The 18,250-nt window shown below is 36.5% G+C and overlaps 1 protein-coding gene and 1 long non-coding RNA gene across 7 annotated transcripts in view; one reads left to right on the plus strand and one right to left on the minus strand.

Moving 5' to 3' along the window:
• LOC118170999 overlaps positions 1-12,910 on the plus strand; it is a 25,457-nt gene extending 12,547 nt beyond the window's left edge. For 2 of the 3 annotated variants that reach the window (XR_004752984.1, XR_004752986.1), the window contains one exon: positions 12,267-12,910. This is a non-coding gene — a long non-coding RNA (uncharacterized LOC118170999). Of the gene's footprint in view, positions 1-282; positions 366-12,266 lie in introns of all 3 variants that reach the window. The other variant, XR_004752985.1, reaches the window with a different exon arrangement.
• Positions 1-18,136, minus strand: part of DNAI3 (dynein axonemal intermediate chain 3) — a 25,296-nt gene extending 7,160 nt beyond the window's left edge. For 2 of the 4 annotated variants that reach the window (XM_035333690.1, XM_035333692.1), the window contains exons 1-14: positions 18,084-18,136; positions 13,878-14,005; positions 12,833-12,871; positions 9,483-9,664; positions 8,817-8,921; positions 7,802-7,960; positions 7,169-7,368; positions 6,769-6,885; positions 5,886-6,076; positions 4,908-5,032; positions 4,722-4,811; positions 3,988-4,125; positions 3,181-3,309; positions 1,156-1,229 (exon numbers count right to left, since the gene is read on the minus strand). In XM_035333690.1, coding sequence (XP_035189581.1) covers positions 1,156-1,229; positions 3,181-3,309; positions 3,988-4,125; positions 4,722-4,811; positions 4,908-5,032; positions 5,886-6,076; positions 6,769-6,885; positions 7,169-7,368; positions 7,802-7,960; positions 8,817-8,921; positions 9,483-9,664; positions 12,833-12,871; positions 13,878-13,992 — 1,664 coding nt within the window. In that variant the 5' untranslated portion in view covers positions 13,993-14,005; positions 18,084-18,136. Of the gene's footprint in view, positions 1-1,155; positions 1,230-3,180; positions 3,310-3,987; positions 4,126-4,721; positions 4,812-4,907; positions 5,033-5,885; positions 6,077-6,768; positions 6,886-7,168; positions 7,369-7,801; positions 7,961-8,816; positions 8,922-9,482; positions 9,665-12,832; positions 12,872-13,868; positions 14,008-17,923; positions 17,964-18,083 lie in introns of those variants that run through there. The other 2 variants (XM_035333693.1, XM_035333691.1) reach the window with 2 other exon arrangements.
• Positions 18,137-18,250: the final 114 nt, after the last annotated feature.

Genomic DNA, 18,250 nt, shown 5'->3' on the forward strand with positions numbered 1-18,250 from the left:
CTGTCTTTGACTGGGCCAGTACTGGAGGCTTAGAGAAATGGACAGAACCCTCTGGCAGGTAATACAGTAATGCAGGTCAAACCTCATCACCGATTCTTATATGTGCCAGTTTATTTGCTGACATTTAAGACAAATGGCCCTACTTGCTTAATGTACCATACCATTGGAGTTTTCAGCCCTGTAATTGTTCCCGTTGCTCTTCTCTGGGCATTGATTCACTGAATTGGCATAGATGATGATAATTTGCCTCATCACTGATATCTTCCTTTGCTTTGCTTATAGAAGTTGCCCATGCTCTTCAAGGACCACATTACAGCAACTCCCCTGCTCTTTAGGTGCATACTATTAATGTGAAACCCTGGTAGGTGCATACTATTAATGTGAAGCCCTGGTATGTGAGTAGTTTAAAATTATTTCTTCCATGTGTACCACCAGCATTACAGTGCAAACTTAAGGCCAACTGTATTTGCAATCATTCTTCCAACTTAATTCTTTGAAGTCTTTTCCGATTTTGATTCGGAAAAATAACTTCTATTGTTAACAAATTTTGCTGTCTTTTTACTGATCCTCCTTTTGATATAACTAGCAAATACTTGATTGAGCCTAGCCGTAAGCCTTTTGCCATCATGAAAGCTAAACACGTATTTCCACTTCTTGCTTTCTGTCCCCCTGCCTGTCTTTCACATAATATTTGCTCATAACCTTCATGATTATGTAGTCCACAAAAGAGGAGTTTCATACCAAATAATTTTGCCAGTTGAGTCTCCATTTTTTAAATATAGTTTACACTATTTATGTGGCCTCAAAATCTTTAACATTTTTTGGTGCAAGATTATGAGAATCTTATGTGACTCATACGTACAAAATGTATAAATGTGGTGATTTGGCTCTCCAAGCCAATGTATGTGTGGCCAGCACTTGGTAAGCACAGAATATAGATGTGTACATGTGAGGTTGTTCAATTAATGAACCCTTAATACTGTCACTGCAAAGGGCTTAAACTTGGTGTGTTTGTCTTCTGTGCATAACTGTTTCAGCTATTTAGGACAGGCTGACAGGAATCCAGAATTGTGCTAGTATCGTGGAGTATGTTCCATAAAGCTTTCCGAAGGAAGTTGGAAGACATCTTGTAAAGAAATTAGGTATTGAATATACCCGTCAGGGGAGCAGGTCACAAGCTGTATGCAAATTTCAGCTCTGTTTTCAAAAGTGGTGCCCATTCGGTTGACCTAAAAACAATAATAATAATTACAGGGGAGAGGAAGGTGAGCGATGTAAGTCATACTCTTCTAAGGATATAGTTCAATACATAAAATGGTCTTCTAGGAATTAAGTCACTGTTTCAGCTTGGTTGAAGTTTGGAAATCAGGGCTCAGTAAGCTGTAGTTTTAAAATAATAGTCAAAATATTTTTACAAATGTACTTCAAGTGAAATGATGTCAGGTTTGCCTCCTAGGCACCTAAACTTCTAAGAAATCAACGGGATAAAAACTTGCTGCAACCATTGAGAGTCAGGCCCTCCTTAGATGACCATGTTTGTAACTTTTCATCCAGCTTAACCAAAGAGCAAATTGTTGACAAATTTATCTCAGGTGGTAGGAATCCAGTTTACACCATGGTCATCTCTCTTAAATTATCACTGCATATGTGGGATACTGCAGGATTTATAGTAATTATGTACTGAGTAGTCACTGTTTGATGCAGAAGAGGGGTTGGAGAGGGAACAACTGATGACAGGCTATGCCCTGATCAAACACGATCTCCAGTGTAGGCAAAAAAAAAACTTTATTTCTGACTTAAACTCTACTTATCAACTGTGCAGCAAAATTTCATCTATGCTTTTTTGTTTGGTTGTTGTTTAGGCCTATTTCTACTGTTGTTTTCATTCATTAGGGCCAACCTGGAGTTTAAGTGGTAGTCTCTCAACCATGCAAAGATGGATTAGGTTCTGCATATAATTTTGAATGTTTTTTCATTGATATGTAATAAACTGCAGATCTTAGAAACTGCAGTGCTGTGGAAAGGCTGACATACATCTCAAATGTGTTTATATAACAAGTATGTTCCAGTACATACTCTTAGATATTGACAAAGAAAGTGATTTCTTTATCACTGTTATTTATAAAGCCCCATTTTCCTGCATCTGTTATCCCAGATGAGCATGAAAACAGCTTTCTGAGCCTAAACTTTGGCAAAACAAACAAACAAAAAAGTAAAATAAAACTAGCATTCTGATATCCAATCCCTTTCTTCGTGTTTTACATCTGGTACCATTTAGAATCCATGGGTACTGCTGTGAAGGACTGTAATATCTATTAAGTCTTAAACATTTGGTCACAAAAAATGTTGATAGATTAATTTGCATAAACCCTTCAAAGGTGTCAGTTTTCTTCCTCTTGACCTGCTTTTCCACTGCCATTTTGCATTTGATTACTTTTGCTTTTCAAGTTAATTTGTACAACAAATTGCAGAACTTTGATAGTAAATGAACATCTGATACTCCTGTAATAGACTTGGACCCTTAAACTACATTGAGCCTGTGTACCATGGAGCTTTAAAAGCATCACAGAAAATACAGGAGTTGAGTTAACTACTATAGCAATCTTTTTAGGTGCCTAGGTACTTAGGTAATTGAAATTACTTCTCTGAATTCTTGGTGGCAGACTGGGATTACCCATAGTAGAAATTCAGCACATTTGAGATACAGAAAACTTACAGTTAGACTTGTAATTCTGAATTGTTTTTTGTGTAAAACTACAGATATATTTTTTTTTCCCAGTACTGACAGAATCATATCAGGGTGAGAACACAGCACAGTTGTAAAACACAACGAATGGGACAAGCAGCACCAGATTATTTAGCATTTTAAAATGCGGTCAGAAGTAATGAGAGCTGTTACAAATAATTGAACCTTTAGTATTTTGAGTTTACACTGTGATTTCTGAAGTAAGTAGGAATCACAGAATCACAGAATTTCTAGGTTGGAAGAGACCTCAAGATCATCAAGTCCAACCTCTGACCTAACACTAACAGTCCCCACTAAACCATATCCCTAAGCTCTACATCTAAACCATTTCCCTGGGTAGCCCGTTCCAATGTCTAACAACCCAGGAAAAAAAAAAAAAAAAAAGTAAAAAGTGGAAAACAGTAAAAAGTGGAAAAATAAGTATTTAAACTCACCTCAAAATGATCCGGCAGCCAATGTATATCTGTAATCACTGTTTTATGGCTATACTCTATGGAAGAGGTTGCGCAGTATTTCACTAAAGGTGGCTCTTTATCACTCTCATCGTCTTCCATATATGATGGCTAGAAATGTTTTAAAAAGAGTTATCAGAGTGCATTTCCAAAATAAAATTGTAAACCTGTCAGAGAAAAAGCTTACTTTACATACAAATAAATGCTTCTTCACATATTTCAGAATTATCTGTAAAATTTTCTTGGGGTCTAATATAGAACCGTCTGAAAATTGAAAGCCTTGAAGCAGGCATTTGGATATGAAGCTCTGAAGAGAATTCCAATGTGCCTCTACAGGCACACATCCAGTAAGGTATTAGTTTCTCCTCTGCTTTTAGGTCTCTCCCCTTTATAGTTTCCTTCCACTGAAATCTGTTTGTCATTTTCCAAGCTACCTTTTTTTTTCTGTCCATACATCTTCATTTTCAGTGAAATACTGAATCATTTTCAGTATTATATTTAGCAATAAATGCTATACATATTTGATGGACTTCATATGGTAAGGGTTGAGTATATGTTGATGCTCAGCAGTCTTAGTGAAGCCAAAGCCTGTACAAAATACAGTAAAGCTATTAAGCTGCACTAATCAGGTAGAAATTATATTGTGATAATGGGTTTATTTTGTGAACCCATCAGGTTTCTTATCCTGCTTAGTATCCCATTGCAAAGATTATCTACTTCTCTCTTTTTGCCAGGATACCTTCACCCATTTTTCCCACTAACTTGTATTCTAACTTTCCTTCTCTTCACCTCAGATGTATCGTTGTTCTCCAATAGATTTAGAACGGAAGCACTATCCATATTAACAACTGACTTCTTGACTCCAACAGTAATGCTTTTTGCATTTTTCAGTTTTTCTTCATGTTTAGAAATATCCCACAGTACAACCTACAATGAGAAATTAGTATATTATGATTTTTGTTCATTCTTTGTATTAATATGCATTTTTCAAATACATTTTTTTTGGGGGGGGGGGAGAGAATGAGAAATTTACTGTGTACTAGAATTTAAGTCTTCAGAAGTATTGCCTCTTCAATGTGATGCTATCAGTTGAAAGGCCACACTTGTATCAAAAAAAAAAAAAATCACATTTTGACCTATTCACCTGATTTTTATCCTATTTTACTGATGAACTGCAAAGAATGATTTTGAAGTAATGGCTGAACTTTGGAATAATCAGACAACTTAGCAGAATTCAGCACAGGATTTGAGAATTTCTTTAATTCATTTCACAGTGAAAATACAAAGAAATACAAATTCTATGCCATTAGTCAACTACTGAACTGTAAAAAATCTGGAAAGAAAACTTCCCTACTCATAGATATGTCTAATCCTATTATTGGAGTTCTGGATTCTTGAGACCCTGATATCTGTCTTGTCATACTATGTTATTGTGGATGTTGGCTACATCTCTTCAACCTTATTTCCATACTGTAAGAAAATACAGAGATATCTAACTTCATTCTTAAACAGAGAATTAATACCTGTCCGTTGAAGCAGCCACCAGCAATGATATTTGGATCACTCGGACTGAACTGAAAGCAGTAAATGTCATGAGGACATTCTAATATTAACTAAAAAGAAGAAAACAGTAGTTGAGAAATACAGTCACATTTATTTTTCTCTTGTTATTTGAACACTTAAAATTTTTACAAGTCCTGATTAAATACCTGAGGGCGATTAGGGTCAAAAAAGCTCCAAAAAATAATGACTGAATCCTGCAACAATAATTTGTCAGAAAGGTTATTTCTTTCTTCATCAGAATGTTGCTGTGTTGCTGACTCTGCTATTATCCCTGATCAAGAGAGAAAACAAATTTTCTCAGAAGAGACAAATCAAATTTCAACATCCTATTAATTATGCTAAGTGGCTTATATTTATCCCTTGCCAATACAGTGGTAAAAAAAAGTGCATATATTTGTATTTTTCTTTTTATAGATCGACTTTGAAGAAATTCTGTTAGAATTATCTATCATGTGTTGTGGAAGCTCAGGATCAGGATAAAACTCAACTTTTCTGCTACTAATCTGTAATCATGTAATACTAAATCTGAAATGATAAGCACGTAGACATGGCCATCCATCATGAAATCAAATCTTTCGTAGTTTAATTAATTTCCTGTGCAGGCAGCAAGGTTGGCTGTTAGTATGCTGTGCATGTAAGACATTCATATGAAACTTAATTGTGCTTTCAAACATGGCTTTTTAGAGTAGTAATACCAAGTAGGGAGCAGGAGGAGACATTTAATATGGCTTGTGATGCTCCCTGGCACTCAGTAGAGCCACATGCCAGGGTAGCTGTAACATTCCTCAAAAATACTAGGCGTGCTACAAGACCCAGCCATGGGGAGAACAACGTATATGGAACCACAGGTACCTGGCACAGTTACAGCCCTGCTTAAATGAGCCTCATAAGGGAGAAATTTCCCTCTCCTATAAGCTCCTCCTATGCTAGTGTGATAGGCTTTGCATGACGTTTCTGAACTACGTTAAAAATGTCTGTATTATTTTTCATTTATCTCAAATTGGCGATTTAGACATACAAAATTGTGTTTATTACTTTTTTTAAATCTAAAGGTCGATGACTATGAAAGATGCACATTTTATAGCAGTCATGTAATACATGTCATTCAAGATTCAGATCATTACCATAGATGGTCGGATGCCAACGGACACAGCTAATACTTCTGTCCTTGAGATAGTGCAGATCTGTGAATGACTGGTATGCTTTAAGATAGACATCTGACTTGTCACCAGAACTGCTTTCATCTTCTGCTAGGGCCTTCCAGTCATCAAGAAAGGCATTCATAATTTCATTCTGCTGCAATGCAATTTCCATTCTGTTTTGTGAAAAGAACAGTTAATACTTTGAAGAATCCAGATATGACTACTCAGTAGTAGAATCACAAATATGTCTGTAAAGAGACAGCTTTTGTTTTACACAAAATTATGACCATATTATTAAAAAGAAAAATTCCTCAGTGATATATCACAGCTGTAAGGACACTATTCCCCATTTAAAAAATAATTATACCAAGAATTTGACTCCAGTTGTGTGTGCATCAAGTACTGTGCAGTTGTCCAATTCTTGTGCAAAAAGTGTAAGTGGGACTTGTCCCATGACTAAGGCCTGTAGAACAGCACCTTGGCTCTTCTGCATAACTCTGCTTGAGGGAGCAGTGTTTGAAAGATGAGCTTTGCAGCTTATTTGAAAAGGTGTATCGCTACCAGCTGTAACAGGCCTAATTCCAATTTAAGCTATCATTCAAATTAATGCGGTATAGATTTCATGTTCATTTTAATTAGGAATAAATATCAAGTTAATATTTGTTAATATTAAAATAATAAGAAAGAAAAAGAATAAAAGCAAGAGGATAAGAAAGAATAAGCGAGAAAAAAAAAAAAAAAAAAAAAAAAAAAAACTTCAGTATTTGACCAGATTGGTCCACTCAGCCAAGAGTTCTGACTCCACTCAGTTTGATTCTATATCATTTCATGCAGCCTTTAAAGTATATCGCTGCAGTAACTTTACCTTAAATGTACTGATGTGAGAAATTCTTTCACTTTCTCAGATGACAGACTCTCTTCCATCTCTTCATTTGACAACTGTCTAGGAGAATACTGTGTGGCTGCATTTTTTGGATAGGTCCTAACCAATTGAAATAAATTTGAACATGAGTATGCATATAAACAACTTCAAAGGCAGAAACCCATGTACTATGTAAAACTAAAAGCAAAATATATTTGTTTTTTCCAGAATCTCTTTGGAAAAGAGTGAAAGAAGATACAGACAGAGCATCCAATTCTGTTCTTTTAATCAATTTGTAAACAGAGCATGTCCAGAGGAGTTGAGTTAATCTGCATAACTTTAGGTGAGATCAGAAACAGTTCATATCTTAGTAAACAAGCCGATAAATATTTCTTACACTTACCATTTCGTCTGAGTACTAGCTTCTTTTACTTTTGGAACCATTTGTACACCCACATCTCTTTCAAGCACTTTAATGCTGAAAGTTTTGTCTTGGTAGGAAGTGCATTCAGCATAACTGTCTTTCACATGTGAAGCATTCCTATCAGTAAATGTAATGGGTGCGCCAAACTTCCTGCGTGCTCGAGAAAACATGTACCTAATCTGCAAAAAATATTTCTGAAGTTAGCAAAGGAGAGAGTTCTTGGAAGGTCCATTCTGTAAAATGACAGTATTCCTACAATAGTAGAACTAGTTCTATTGATGGTTCTGTACTGAATTTACTTATATTTCTGCATTGTGAAATTCCAAAGTGTTCATATAAATCAGCTACGTACAAGTGTCTCCATCCCTGGAGGTGTTCAAGACCAGGTTAGATGAGACCCTTAAAAGGAAAAGAGTCATAAAAAATAGTTTCTGCAGCACTTTGTTTTTGGTAACAGTTGATAGTTCCCTCTTCCGTGTGTTCTGTTTTTTTTTAACGACTCCAAGCAGAAACTAGGATTGAAAGCTTCAATTTCTGACTTTTGCTTTTTAAGGAACTTAAAATAATACTGTTTTTGTGATACTTGATTAAGTTACATCTGTTATTTCTGACCTTTGTAACACAGTCTTTAACAGATTCTTCTTCAACTTCCTTTTCACTGCCAAGAGAAACCCATGGCTTGTGGACAGAACGCTTATAGGCATGGTCTTCCAGAGTTCCCTCTTTTTCTTCTTCACTTTTTTCTTCTTTTTCTTCTGCAGTGTCTGGAGGCTGTGACATCAAACAGTGAAAAATAACGTTTTTTTCAAAAACGTGTTTCTGAAATATAAGTATGAACTAGAAACCTGGAATTCAGTTTTCATTCACACATTCTTTTTTCTCAGTGCAATAAATCTGGCTATGCTGTGCCCCTGCATTCAATTGGGTTAGGTCCCATTTATACATTTGTGCATAAGAATTTTCCAATAAATGTTACGTATTTAATATTTAAATACTAAAGAGTGTTATGTTATATTCAAGAGTTATCTTGAAAGCAAATCACTGTTATATAAAAAGAATTTTTAATGATTTTCTACATTAGGCCTTCCTGTCTGGAATTGCAATTTGCTTTTCTATTAATTGTTACTTCTAATGCTGGGTGAGAAACTCATGTTGAGAAATGATATAATCTGACCATAAACCTTCTCCTGTGATGCAAAGCACAAGGGGAAATCTATATATCTGCTGTTATTTAGAGCTACGGAACATTTCAAAGTGTTATTTGAAGACTATATATGTATATTGTGAAAAATAAATAGAATACTTACTTGAAGGTACCCAATATATTATTATAATCTCTTAATTGTGTGTCTTGTAAGCCTGGATCTTGGCAGAGGGAATTAACATGTGATAAAAATGCAGCACTCAATTATGCTAGCCATCTGAAGTAAAATACGAAGTCTTTCTTACTGCAGAAGGTATTTTTACAGTGACACATCTATTTTTCATGATCAGATTAACCTTCAGAGAAACATTCTGGCTTACCAAGCATATCAGATGTTTATGAATACAATGCCAATCCTGAAGTGTATATTTCAGACAAGATTCTGAATTATTGATAGAGTAATGCAGTGGTATATTTCCTTACCTTCAGAAAGTTTTCCTTGGCTTCTTCAGAAGCAACAAGGTAAAAGTTCTGTCCATACTGGAAACTTGCATCAAAAACTACCAGAAGTTCTTCCCCTGGATATTCCTATTTTAATTAAAACAAATATTGGAAAACTGAAAAAAAAATAGCATCCAAAAAAGACTCCATATAATATATATATACACTCAATATATAATATATATTCCATAAAATAGCAACCAAAAAAGACTCCAAAATAGCATCCATAAGACTATGACTGGTAAAACTACCACTAAAGAGATTGTGTAAACTTGGAATCTTTGGTTAATCTTGTGATTTTAACAGAGAAATTCATGTGCAGAATTGTGTAGCAAGGAACTGTTTCAATGATTTTCACTAAGTAGGCTATGAGTCAGAGAAAGCCAAAATATGTTCAGCTCTGTCTGTTCACAGAATCAAAACTAATACCATTTATTTTACTTTTAGCATATTTTCAAACTAAAATTATTATTATTTTTAAGTACATGGTGGGCCATGACAAACTTCTAGAGTTGACAGTGGTCCATGACCTTTGGGCATTACAGTGTTAATGTTTTTACAGAGTCAAACAAGGACAGAACTTATCATTAAAAGAATATATGCTCTGAGAGTATAAAGTTTAAAGTGAGAATGAAATAAGTTGCATACTAGAACAACTCTTTTGACAGGGTGGAAATCGGAAATAGCAGCTCTTGTTTTCAGGTCCTGAATTATATCTTCTTTTTTTATAAGTTTGAAACAATTTTCTTCTGTGACATCCTCATCCACTCGGCAATTAAAAATTTCTTGGGTTTTTGTAGTGAAGACCAAGGGAAAAATTTCTGGGTGGCCTATGAAAGAAAGCAAATTTGCACGATAAACAAATTTAGTGTATTCTTTAAATGTAAACATCTCCTTTAATAACTCCAGGTCTTTACTATTTACTAGCAGAATGCCTTTGAATCTTTCAGCTTAGTTTTTGGTGGCTTTGGAGGTGTGGAATACAAATTATATTATATTTTGCTTATCTTGGAAATGACCGTACCTAATGTTTTCTACTTAATGAATATATGTTATTCCTAGTATGAGTGTTTTTCTTTTGATCAACAGGTGGTTATGAATTTTATGAATATACATTAAGGACACGAGAGCTCTTGATTATATACTCTAGTCCTTCCCTGTAGAGTAATGCCATGTTAAGCCACTGTTCAATCTAAATGTAGCTTCAATACCATCCCAAATAAGGATGCTTCTCTGATTTTGGACTTAGGCCTTCCTCTCATTCAGTTCCCACTGTCGTTGAATCTATTTTTGAACTATTAGGTGAGACTGAAGTGAGGTCACTAAGATTCAAACCAGGTACAAGAGTTTATTTTCAGCTTTCCTGAAGAATATATAGTTGACCTCTGTTAGGTTCAGTCATGTCCGTTCAGAACAAGACAGCAAGTTCTTACCCTAACTCTTGACATTGTTATCTTCAGCATTTTTAGAGAGGCTGGGTGCAGTTAGGTAACCTGAGGACTGCACTTTGCAAACACTCACAATCTGAAGATAATATACAGTGCTTATGTCAGCCATATGTACGTAGTCTTGCACAAACTACATCTTCTGCCTTACATAACAGATAAAAGTTAAGACCAATATAGTCTAAGCTAGTTGAATCCTTCCCCACTAGAAGACTCTTCCTTACCAATGCTGCCCTGCCATAAAAAAAAAAAAAAAAAGAACACTCAACTGTATTCTACATGAAGGCCACTGTACTTTCATCTGAGAGGGCCAGCAAGTATTTAATTTTTCAATAAACTGGAAAATGGTAAAGATTTAGCAACATGTATATGTGGGATTTTTATTATCTGCTAATGTGGGTTTATCATCTACTATAACGGGCTTGATAAGACCTGTTATTTTCAGTCTCTGTGATATTTCTTTGAGATATTAAATATTTGATCTTAATTCCCAGCACTTGTGGTATTTTTCTTCTTGTGTGTGCCTTAAATTAGAGTTGATTTGTCTAAAATGATGATGTTGACCAGTTGGCTCAGCACGTTTTGAGAAGCTATCGCTGACCTAAGTCAACAAGGACTGGCAAAACAATAAATCCTTCTTAATGTCTATCATCTGGGAAACTAAATCTGCATAAGCCTATCACGTAATATATGTTTGATGAATCTGACATTTATCCTTTAAACTCTTTCAGTGCTGCTCCTCCACTGCACCCATTCTGCTACAGTCATCCATGAAAATTAATGAAATGTATGGCATGTCTGGTACACCCTGCTCTATACCAAGTATGATTTATTTGGCATTCACTGGTTATTTTGTAGCATACACAATAGGCATGTACAGTCCATTCATTCATTTTCATCACAATTGTAGTCAATGTTACATGGCTTTCTTTTTCAATATCTCAGAGATTTCCAGGATTTCTGTATGGAGTCTTCCAAAAATTACATACTATAGGCAAAGGATTGGGAAAGATCTCTGAAGGTTGTTGTTATAGGCAACACCAGACCAAGTCAGCTCTGGTTTATCTTCTGGAGCCCGTATTCTTGTCTTTCTGATACTACTCTCTGTAGTATGTAGCTAATGAGGACAAGATCTGGATTCTACTTTTGCTTATCAATTTGGGCAATGAGACCAGACTCAGAAAAAGTGCATAGTCTATGTTGATTTAAAACATATAATCTAAATAAGAAACTGCAAATGTTGATCTACAGGACTCCCAGCTCACCCTAGCCAAAGACATGAGGCCTCATAAGGAAATGGACTGAAACCAAAGTACAAACCACAACAGCACAGATAGACTTTGATACATCAAAAATGTTAAGTAGAAATAACTTTTTATTTTCAGGAAGCATGCATTAAAGTTAAGCAAAATACAATGGACATCATTATGAGAGAGAACAGAGAAGGACAGATAGTCTAAGTGTACCTTACAGCATTGTATACTAGAGGGCATGTGTTAGAGATTCTTGGGATCTAAATGTAGGTCTATATTATAGATTCATAAGGAGCTACTACTGGAATTCTTACCAGTATGAACTTTTTTATTGAATGCTGTTTTCCAGTAAAAAGTATGTAGCATATATACTTCATATTTTGTTCTAATAGTAAATTAAATTGTATTCATGTATTTTGAAAGGACCATAGCTCTTAGTGCTATCAGCACTTCACAAAGGGCCAAAAACTCTATGGGATATAAAGAACATTTGCAAGCCTTGCATTAAGGAGATATGGTGGATGCAGTTTAAATCCTGCACAGACAGTGACTAAAGAGCATAATTTTTTCCTATTTCTTGTCAGGTTAGGTATTACAGATCTAACCTTATTTGCCACTAGGTGGAGTTAACATTCTCTCAATGACAAAAGAATCTCCAGGAGCACCATGATTTTCATTTTAAAAGTAACACTTCCGTGATCTGACAAACACTTGTCCATTTTCTTTATTTGCAGATTACCCATTTTGGTGAAGCTAGACAGAGTGCACTTCTCACTTTCACCTGCATTTGTATAGGATTGTGTACGAAGGCAAGTGATATACGAAGTCTTTAAAAATTACCTGGTTTGTATATTCCTAGATTGCCACATAATATTAAATAATCAGATTTAATAATGATTTGACAAAATCAAAGATTAAAAAATTATTAAAATGTCAAGGTTTTTTTTGTTTGTTTTTTTTTTTTTTTACAATTGCTACCTATTATTAATTAAATGCAAATATTTTGTATCCCATAATTCTGTTGCAATGCTCTTTATTTCCCCCGATCACAGCACCTCTCGACCCAAGATAAAAACATCTACAAACTCGTATCTGCCTCTTTTCTCACTGCACTGGTGCTACTCAGAGAGTGGTACTGTTCGTAATCACTATTGTAATAGGCATACTTCTTCCAGTTTCTATTTTTTCCCATTCATATTTTTTTGCCTTTTCATTCCATGGCATTAGTAACATTGAAGCTTCAAAATGTTTAAAATATTCCAAAACTATTACTTTAAAGCCCAGTCATCATAGCACTTACCTATTGCTTCCATAGAAAGATCAGCTTCATCTTTTTTATCTGAAATACAACATGGTGTTATCAGTAATTTTTCTTCCTTAAAAAAAATACCCATGAATAACTGTCTTTTCCTTGTTAAAAATCTTAAAATTGTGGGGCAATCATCATGCAACTCATGTTATGTGAGGAGGTGATTAACAGACAGGGCTGGCTAACGTGGTACAGTAGTAGAACTGGCAGGTGTGCGGGTAGGAGCAGATGTCACTCCTCCTAACAGTGGAGAAGTCAGGCTTGCTCTGAGTGGCATGGTGCTGCAGGAGTTGGGCATTCATCAGCTCCTGAGAGAACCTACAACTCCATGGAGGGGTAGGATAGCAGGAGATTACCACTGATGAGCAGGATATTCTCTGCAGCACAACAGCTATTAATCAAATGGGGACAAAAAGGTGATTAAAAAGGAAAACCAACTTATGGAAGTTGGCTGCCATGGTCAAAAAACAAACAAAGAAACAAACAACAACAGATTTGCATTTAGCAAGGCTTTTTTAGCTTTATGCTTCCTTCGCTGTGCACTGCAAATGACACAAGTGGTGTAGTCTCTCATCACATCTCAGAAAAATGCAATAAAAGGCAATGCAATTAAATTGTGAGACTTTGGTATATTTTCAAAGTGTTGTACTTTTCGAGTGTGATCTTGAGCATCTAAACTCCAGTGGTGGGGGCACCTTTCTTTGCCAGGTGTTCTGTACCTGGATTAAGTTAGCTCTTGTAAATCTCCCCGCTTAAATGTATAAAGTCTCCCAATTTCCCATTCAATACTGGTTTTATGATACAGCAAACTATTACATCTAAACTACTAAGACTGTAAATATTGCAATGTAGCTCTATGTTCCATATTTTGGTTACAAAAACATTATCTGTAATCATAGATGACTCAGTTGTTTATGAAAATAGTATATTCTAATTTATCTCATGTTTACTTAAATGCCTGGGCCCAAACTAATTAAGGTAGCCGTTATGCAAAACCAGATAGCTGCTTTCTTCATATCTGCAGGACCTTACATACCAAGCTGTTTTCGTTTTCCTTTTGAGGATTGCTTAGCTTTGTCACCTTTCTGTTTCTTTGCTGAAGTTTTGGGACTGTTCGAGGTGGTCTTGCTGGATCTGAGATTTTCCGACATGTTTTCAGATTCTCTAGAGAAGAATACATATCATCAATAAACAGTAAAGAGGTAATGGAATGCACTGTGCTTGAGTGAAAATTTGGCCCTTTATGTAGTTTATTATTACAGTTTAAATTTCAGCCACAGTCAAAGGTATGCTCCAGAATTTTAAATCATAAACTGTATTTTTATATGATATGTGATAGTTGGAAATACTCCTCCTGTCCAGGGTCATTAAGTATTGGAAACTGATTTTCCAAAACAGTAGAATGTTAAATTAGAATAGGCATTACCCTGAAAGAAAGCTAAAGAACCTGAGCCACAGTGTGAAAAGTATCGGTGAAAAATCTACAGCTGTACATATTTGTCCCTGTGTCCTCAAGTATAAAATCATTACACAGCTGCACAAACTGTTTTTGTGCTTTTGCATCTCCATTTCATTTTTCAGTGTAAGTCTGTGGAAGACAAACTTGGAAAGAAATTGTATGCACGAGTACATTCAGCAATCACACAGCTGGAGACTGTACTGCATAGAAAGCTACTTTTATTTCATTTACTCCCCTTCTTCCAAGTATCTAGAATAAGCATGAGAACAACAGTAGGAAAAGACTCTGTTCCACTGCAAAGAAGAAAATGAAACACAGCCTGCCCACACTGTACAGACTGGGCAACACACCACCAAAAAATAGAGCTCCAGCACCATCATGTGGAAGATGTACACGTAGCATCTGGTAAAGCTACACCAGAATGCTCCAAAACTTGTTATTTAAAGTATTGAAAGTTGATATTGTTATTGAACAGATGGAGGTGTTCAGCTGGGATAAGGACAATGGGACTCCCAGTTTTTGTGCTTCAAGTACCCCCAGTGACAGGAAAGAAACCTGAACCCTCTCCCCACTTCCATGTCCCCACTTTTTCTTAGGACTGTAAACTATTGACTTTAATAGCAGCAAGATTTAAACTTTTATTAATGTTATGTGTTTTTATCCTGCTCCAATTAAAATAGAAAAATACTCTCTAAATCCCTGCGCTCCTTTCTCTATCAGGCTGGATCTTGCAGATCACAAGTGATAAGCTGAAGGCATTTCTCTGTTGTTTATTCATTACGGCAAATACAATCTCCTTGCTTACTCCACCTGAAGCAATTTAATCATCTGTTTTTGCCAAAAAAAGCAATGATAATAACACAACAAGTTAATGCTTCAGAATTCAGAAACTTTTGACTTGCAGTAGCTGATGGTTTTGGAAGATTAAAAAAAAAATCAGGTAAATTATGTACTGTAAGGAGAAACTGAGGAGTTTTTTTCTGCCCTCATTCTTGCAGTCTTTTTGTCAAGTGCAGGATTACAAACATTGACAATATATTTGTTATGTGCAACATTCAATGGTTTCCCAGTTATAACCTTTCAAAGGTGCCTCTACAGTGGACAATGCCTAGTTTACAGTTCTGAAACACTTGGGGCTACCTAACTTAGAGGGCATGCTAATTCAGATGGTTGAGAGAGGCTAATTTTCTCATTTAACAAAACCAAACAAAACAAAGGGGGGTGTATTTTCTATTAATCTCTTCGTATATTCTACATAAAATCTGTGACACGTTTTACAGAGGGATTCTGTGTCTATTTTAACTTGAATACAACCTTGATACTTCTGAATAAAAGAGTCAGTGGCCTGCCAGATAGAAGGAGAGGACAGTTGTTTTAGAAATTATTTGAAGGGCAATACCAACCATCTCATACGTATTATAGTCACATCATCTTACTTTACTGTTTCCTGATTATACTCTGAAACAAAGCCAGTTCGGAAAATTTGAGTTCTGAGTAACCTAAACCCTAAGTCACATGCAAGGAGGAAACATTGAAAGGGCAGAGATAAATCACATGGCTATTTTTAGTAGAATAACTTGTAAGTAAAAACAACTCTTTTCCTTTGAATTACTTCAGGAATATTATACCTAGAAAAACAGTTAAAATTTTTGGAAGTGGTCTCCAAGTAATGCAGTTCTTCCTCCTGTAACTGAAAGAATCAGCTGTATTATGGAGATATGGGGAACATTGGTGAAAGCAGGGAGGGTGAGCATGTATCTATCCAATATGTTAACGGTTGCAAACAAATACAGCAATCAATAAGGACTGCTTATGTTGCCATCTGTGGTGACAGAACATCAACTGGAAAGCAGATATATCCAAAGCAGTTAGAAAAAGACAAGTAAGTAAAATACAAAGTAATTATCTCTTTCTACAATATCCTAATAATACATAGCAACTGCCTGTTTGTCATCCTGTGGGCGTATGATTGTGGTTAGGAAACATTTACAGTCTTCAATGAAAGCAGAGGCAGAACTTCTAAAAACTTCTCTGGAAGATTATCTAGGCAATATCCATTTACAACCTGTATATGCACATTTTTTTAAAACCTTTTTTTAAAAAAAGTTTAAAAAACAAACAGAGAAAACCAAGAATTAGGCTACTAATCCCTAGGTGCTCTCAGTGGAAAACTGGCACCAGCTGAGAACATATGGAAATATGAGCTGAACAGCAATCTTCCACTCCCCAGCTCTTCCAAAAAGAGTGAGCACGTGGGGAACCCGTGGCCAAGAGCTACAGCAGACCATGCTGCCAGGCGGGGCTGGGGCTCGGTAATTCCTGGCATCAGCATGCCAGGCACTGGCACCATTGCTCCTATTCAATGTTGTGTTTTACTTCATGGGAAAAAAGTACTTGCAAAAAAAGCACTTGCATACAATGTGCTGAGGTACCTCTTGTCAAGTGTTGAGACTGTGAGACACCAGAAAATCAGTTGTTTGGCTGGTGGGAATCTTGCAATCCGAAGATTTCATACAATATAAGGTCTTCACTGTGAAAAGTATTTTTTAAATCTGTGGTTAGCTCCTATCCTGTTAGGGAAATGTCTGTATTGCTTATTTAGAAAGAACTCTATAATACAAATGTTTGTCCACAAACAGGCAAAAATGCATTTATACTTTTCCATTGATGCTTATATAAATTTACGATGCTGTGACTGAGAAGAGAGCTTGGAAACAGTATTTATATTAACATAATTTGAAAAATTTTAAAGTGCAAAAACTACTAAAAAACAAACCTTGAAAATCAGTTTTCATGTACACTACCCTATAGCTTATTTTTTAAAGTAGCATTTTATTAAAGTGCTTCATTAAATATGTTCAGACTAATTTTGCAGCAAATTTTCAGTGGAACACAATGTCACACTTTAATTGGTAAGGCCCAATTAAAGCTGCAAATGTTTGACAACATCCTTTGACGTTCTGTAGCCTCATTTGTTTTTAGGCAGATCTCATATTCTGATCTGCAGAGTCAAGAGAAACAGTCAGGCCAGAATGTTCTCCAGTCGGGTAATGGACCGAGACATTTACACTTACAAAACAAATCCACAAAGTTGCTAGGTACGGCAAAAGGGGAAAGTTAATTAGCTATCGGTAACACAAAAGATGCTGTCAGAATTGAGGTCAGAGTGTTCATTACTTGCCTAATTGAATGATTTCAGATCGAGCTTGTATGCGTTACTAATTTAGGCCTGCAATTTGCTACGGTTTGGAAATGGCAAAACGTGAGTCCATTTAACAAAAGCACCGAGAGGAAATTATTAAAAACATGCTCTATGTTTGTGGTCTTGCTGGGGGTTCTTTAGGTTGTCTGACTACCAAGATAAAAAACCACACTTCTGTCTGTGAACATTTGGGAACCCGTTAAAAATACCATCTTGGGATCTAGTCTCCACATAAGTTCACGTACAAAATACATATGCAGCCTGGCCTCTACAGCTGATGTTCACTACATACACAACACAACACGCAGCGTGCTGTGCCCGCTGCCAAGAAGCACACGCTGTTCTGCTTTGCTCTACAGAGCTAACACTAAATTGAATGAACGCCTAAAGCTTGCATTACACATAGCGCTTGTATATATTTGGACACGACTTCTGTATAGGCGTTGTGGGGAGTGAAGCTGGCGTTTCGGCCTCTGGTTAACTTTATCTCCTCTACGCGCGGACAGCGGGGGTCCCACACCTCCCGCGCCCCCCCACAGGGCGCCTCAGCCCCCGCCCGGCCCGGGCCCGCCCGCCGCTACCTGCGCGGCCCGGCCCCGCCGCGTCCCTGGCGCCCCGCGGTTGTCACGGCAACGGGGCGGGCCAGGATTGACGCAGCCGGCGGCCAATCAGCGCTCCGCCCCCGCGAGAGGAAGTCGCTATTGGTTGTTCCGCGCGGCCGGGCAGAAAAACTACGTATCCCAGAATG

Source organism: Oxyura jamaicensis, chromosome 8, assembly GCF_011077185.1.
Source record: "Oxyura jamaicensis isolate SHBP4307 breed ruddy duck chromosome 8, BPBGC_Ojam_1.0, whole genome shotgun sequence".
Classification (NCBI taxonomy): domain Eukaryota; kingdom Metazoa; phylum Chordata; class Aves; order Anseriformes; family Anatidae; genus Oxyura; species Oxyura jamaicensis.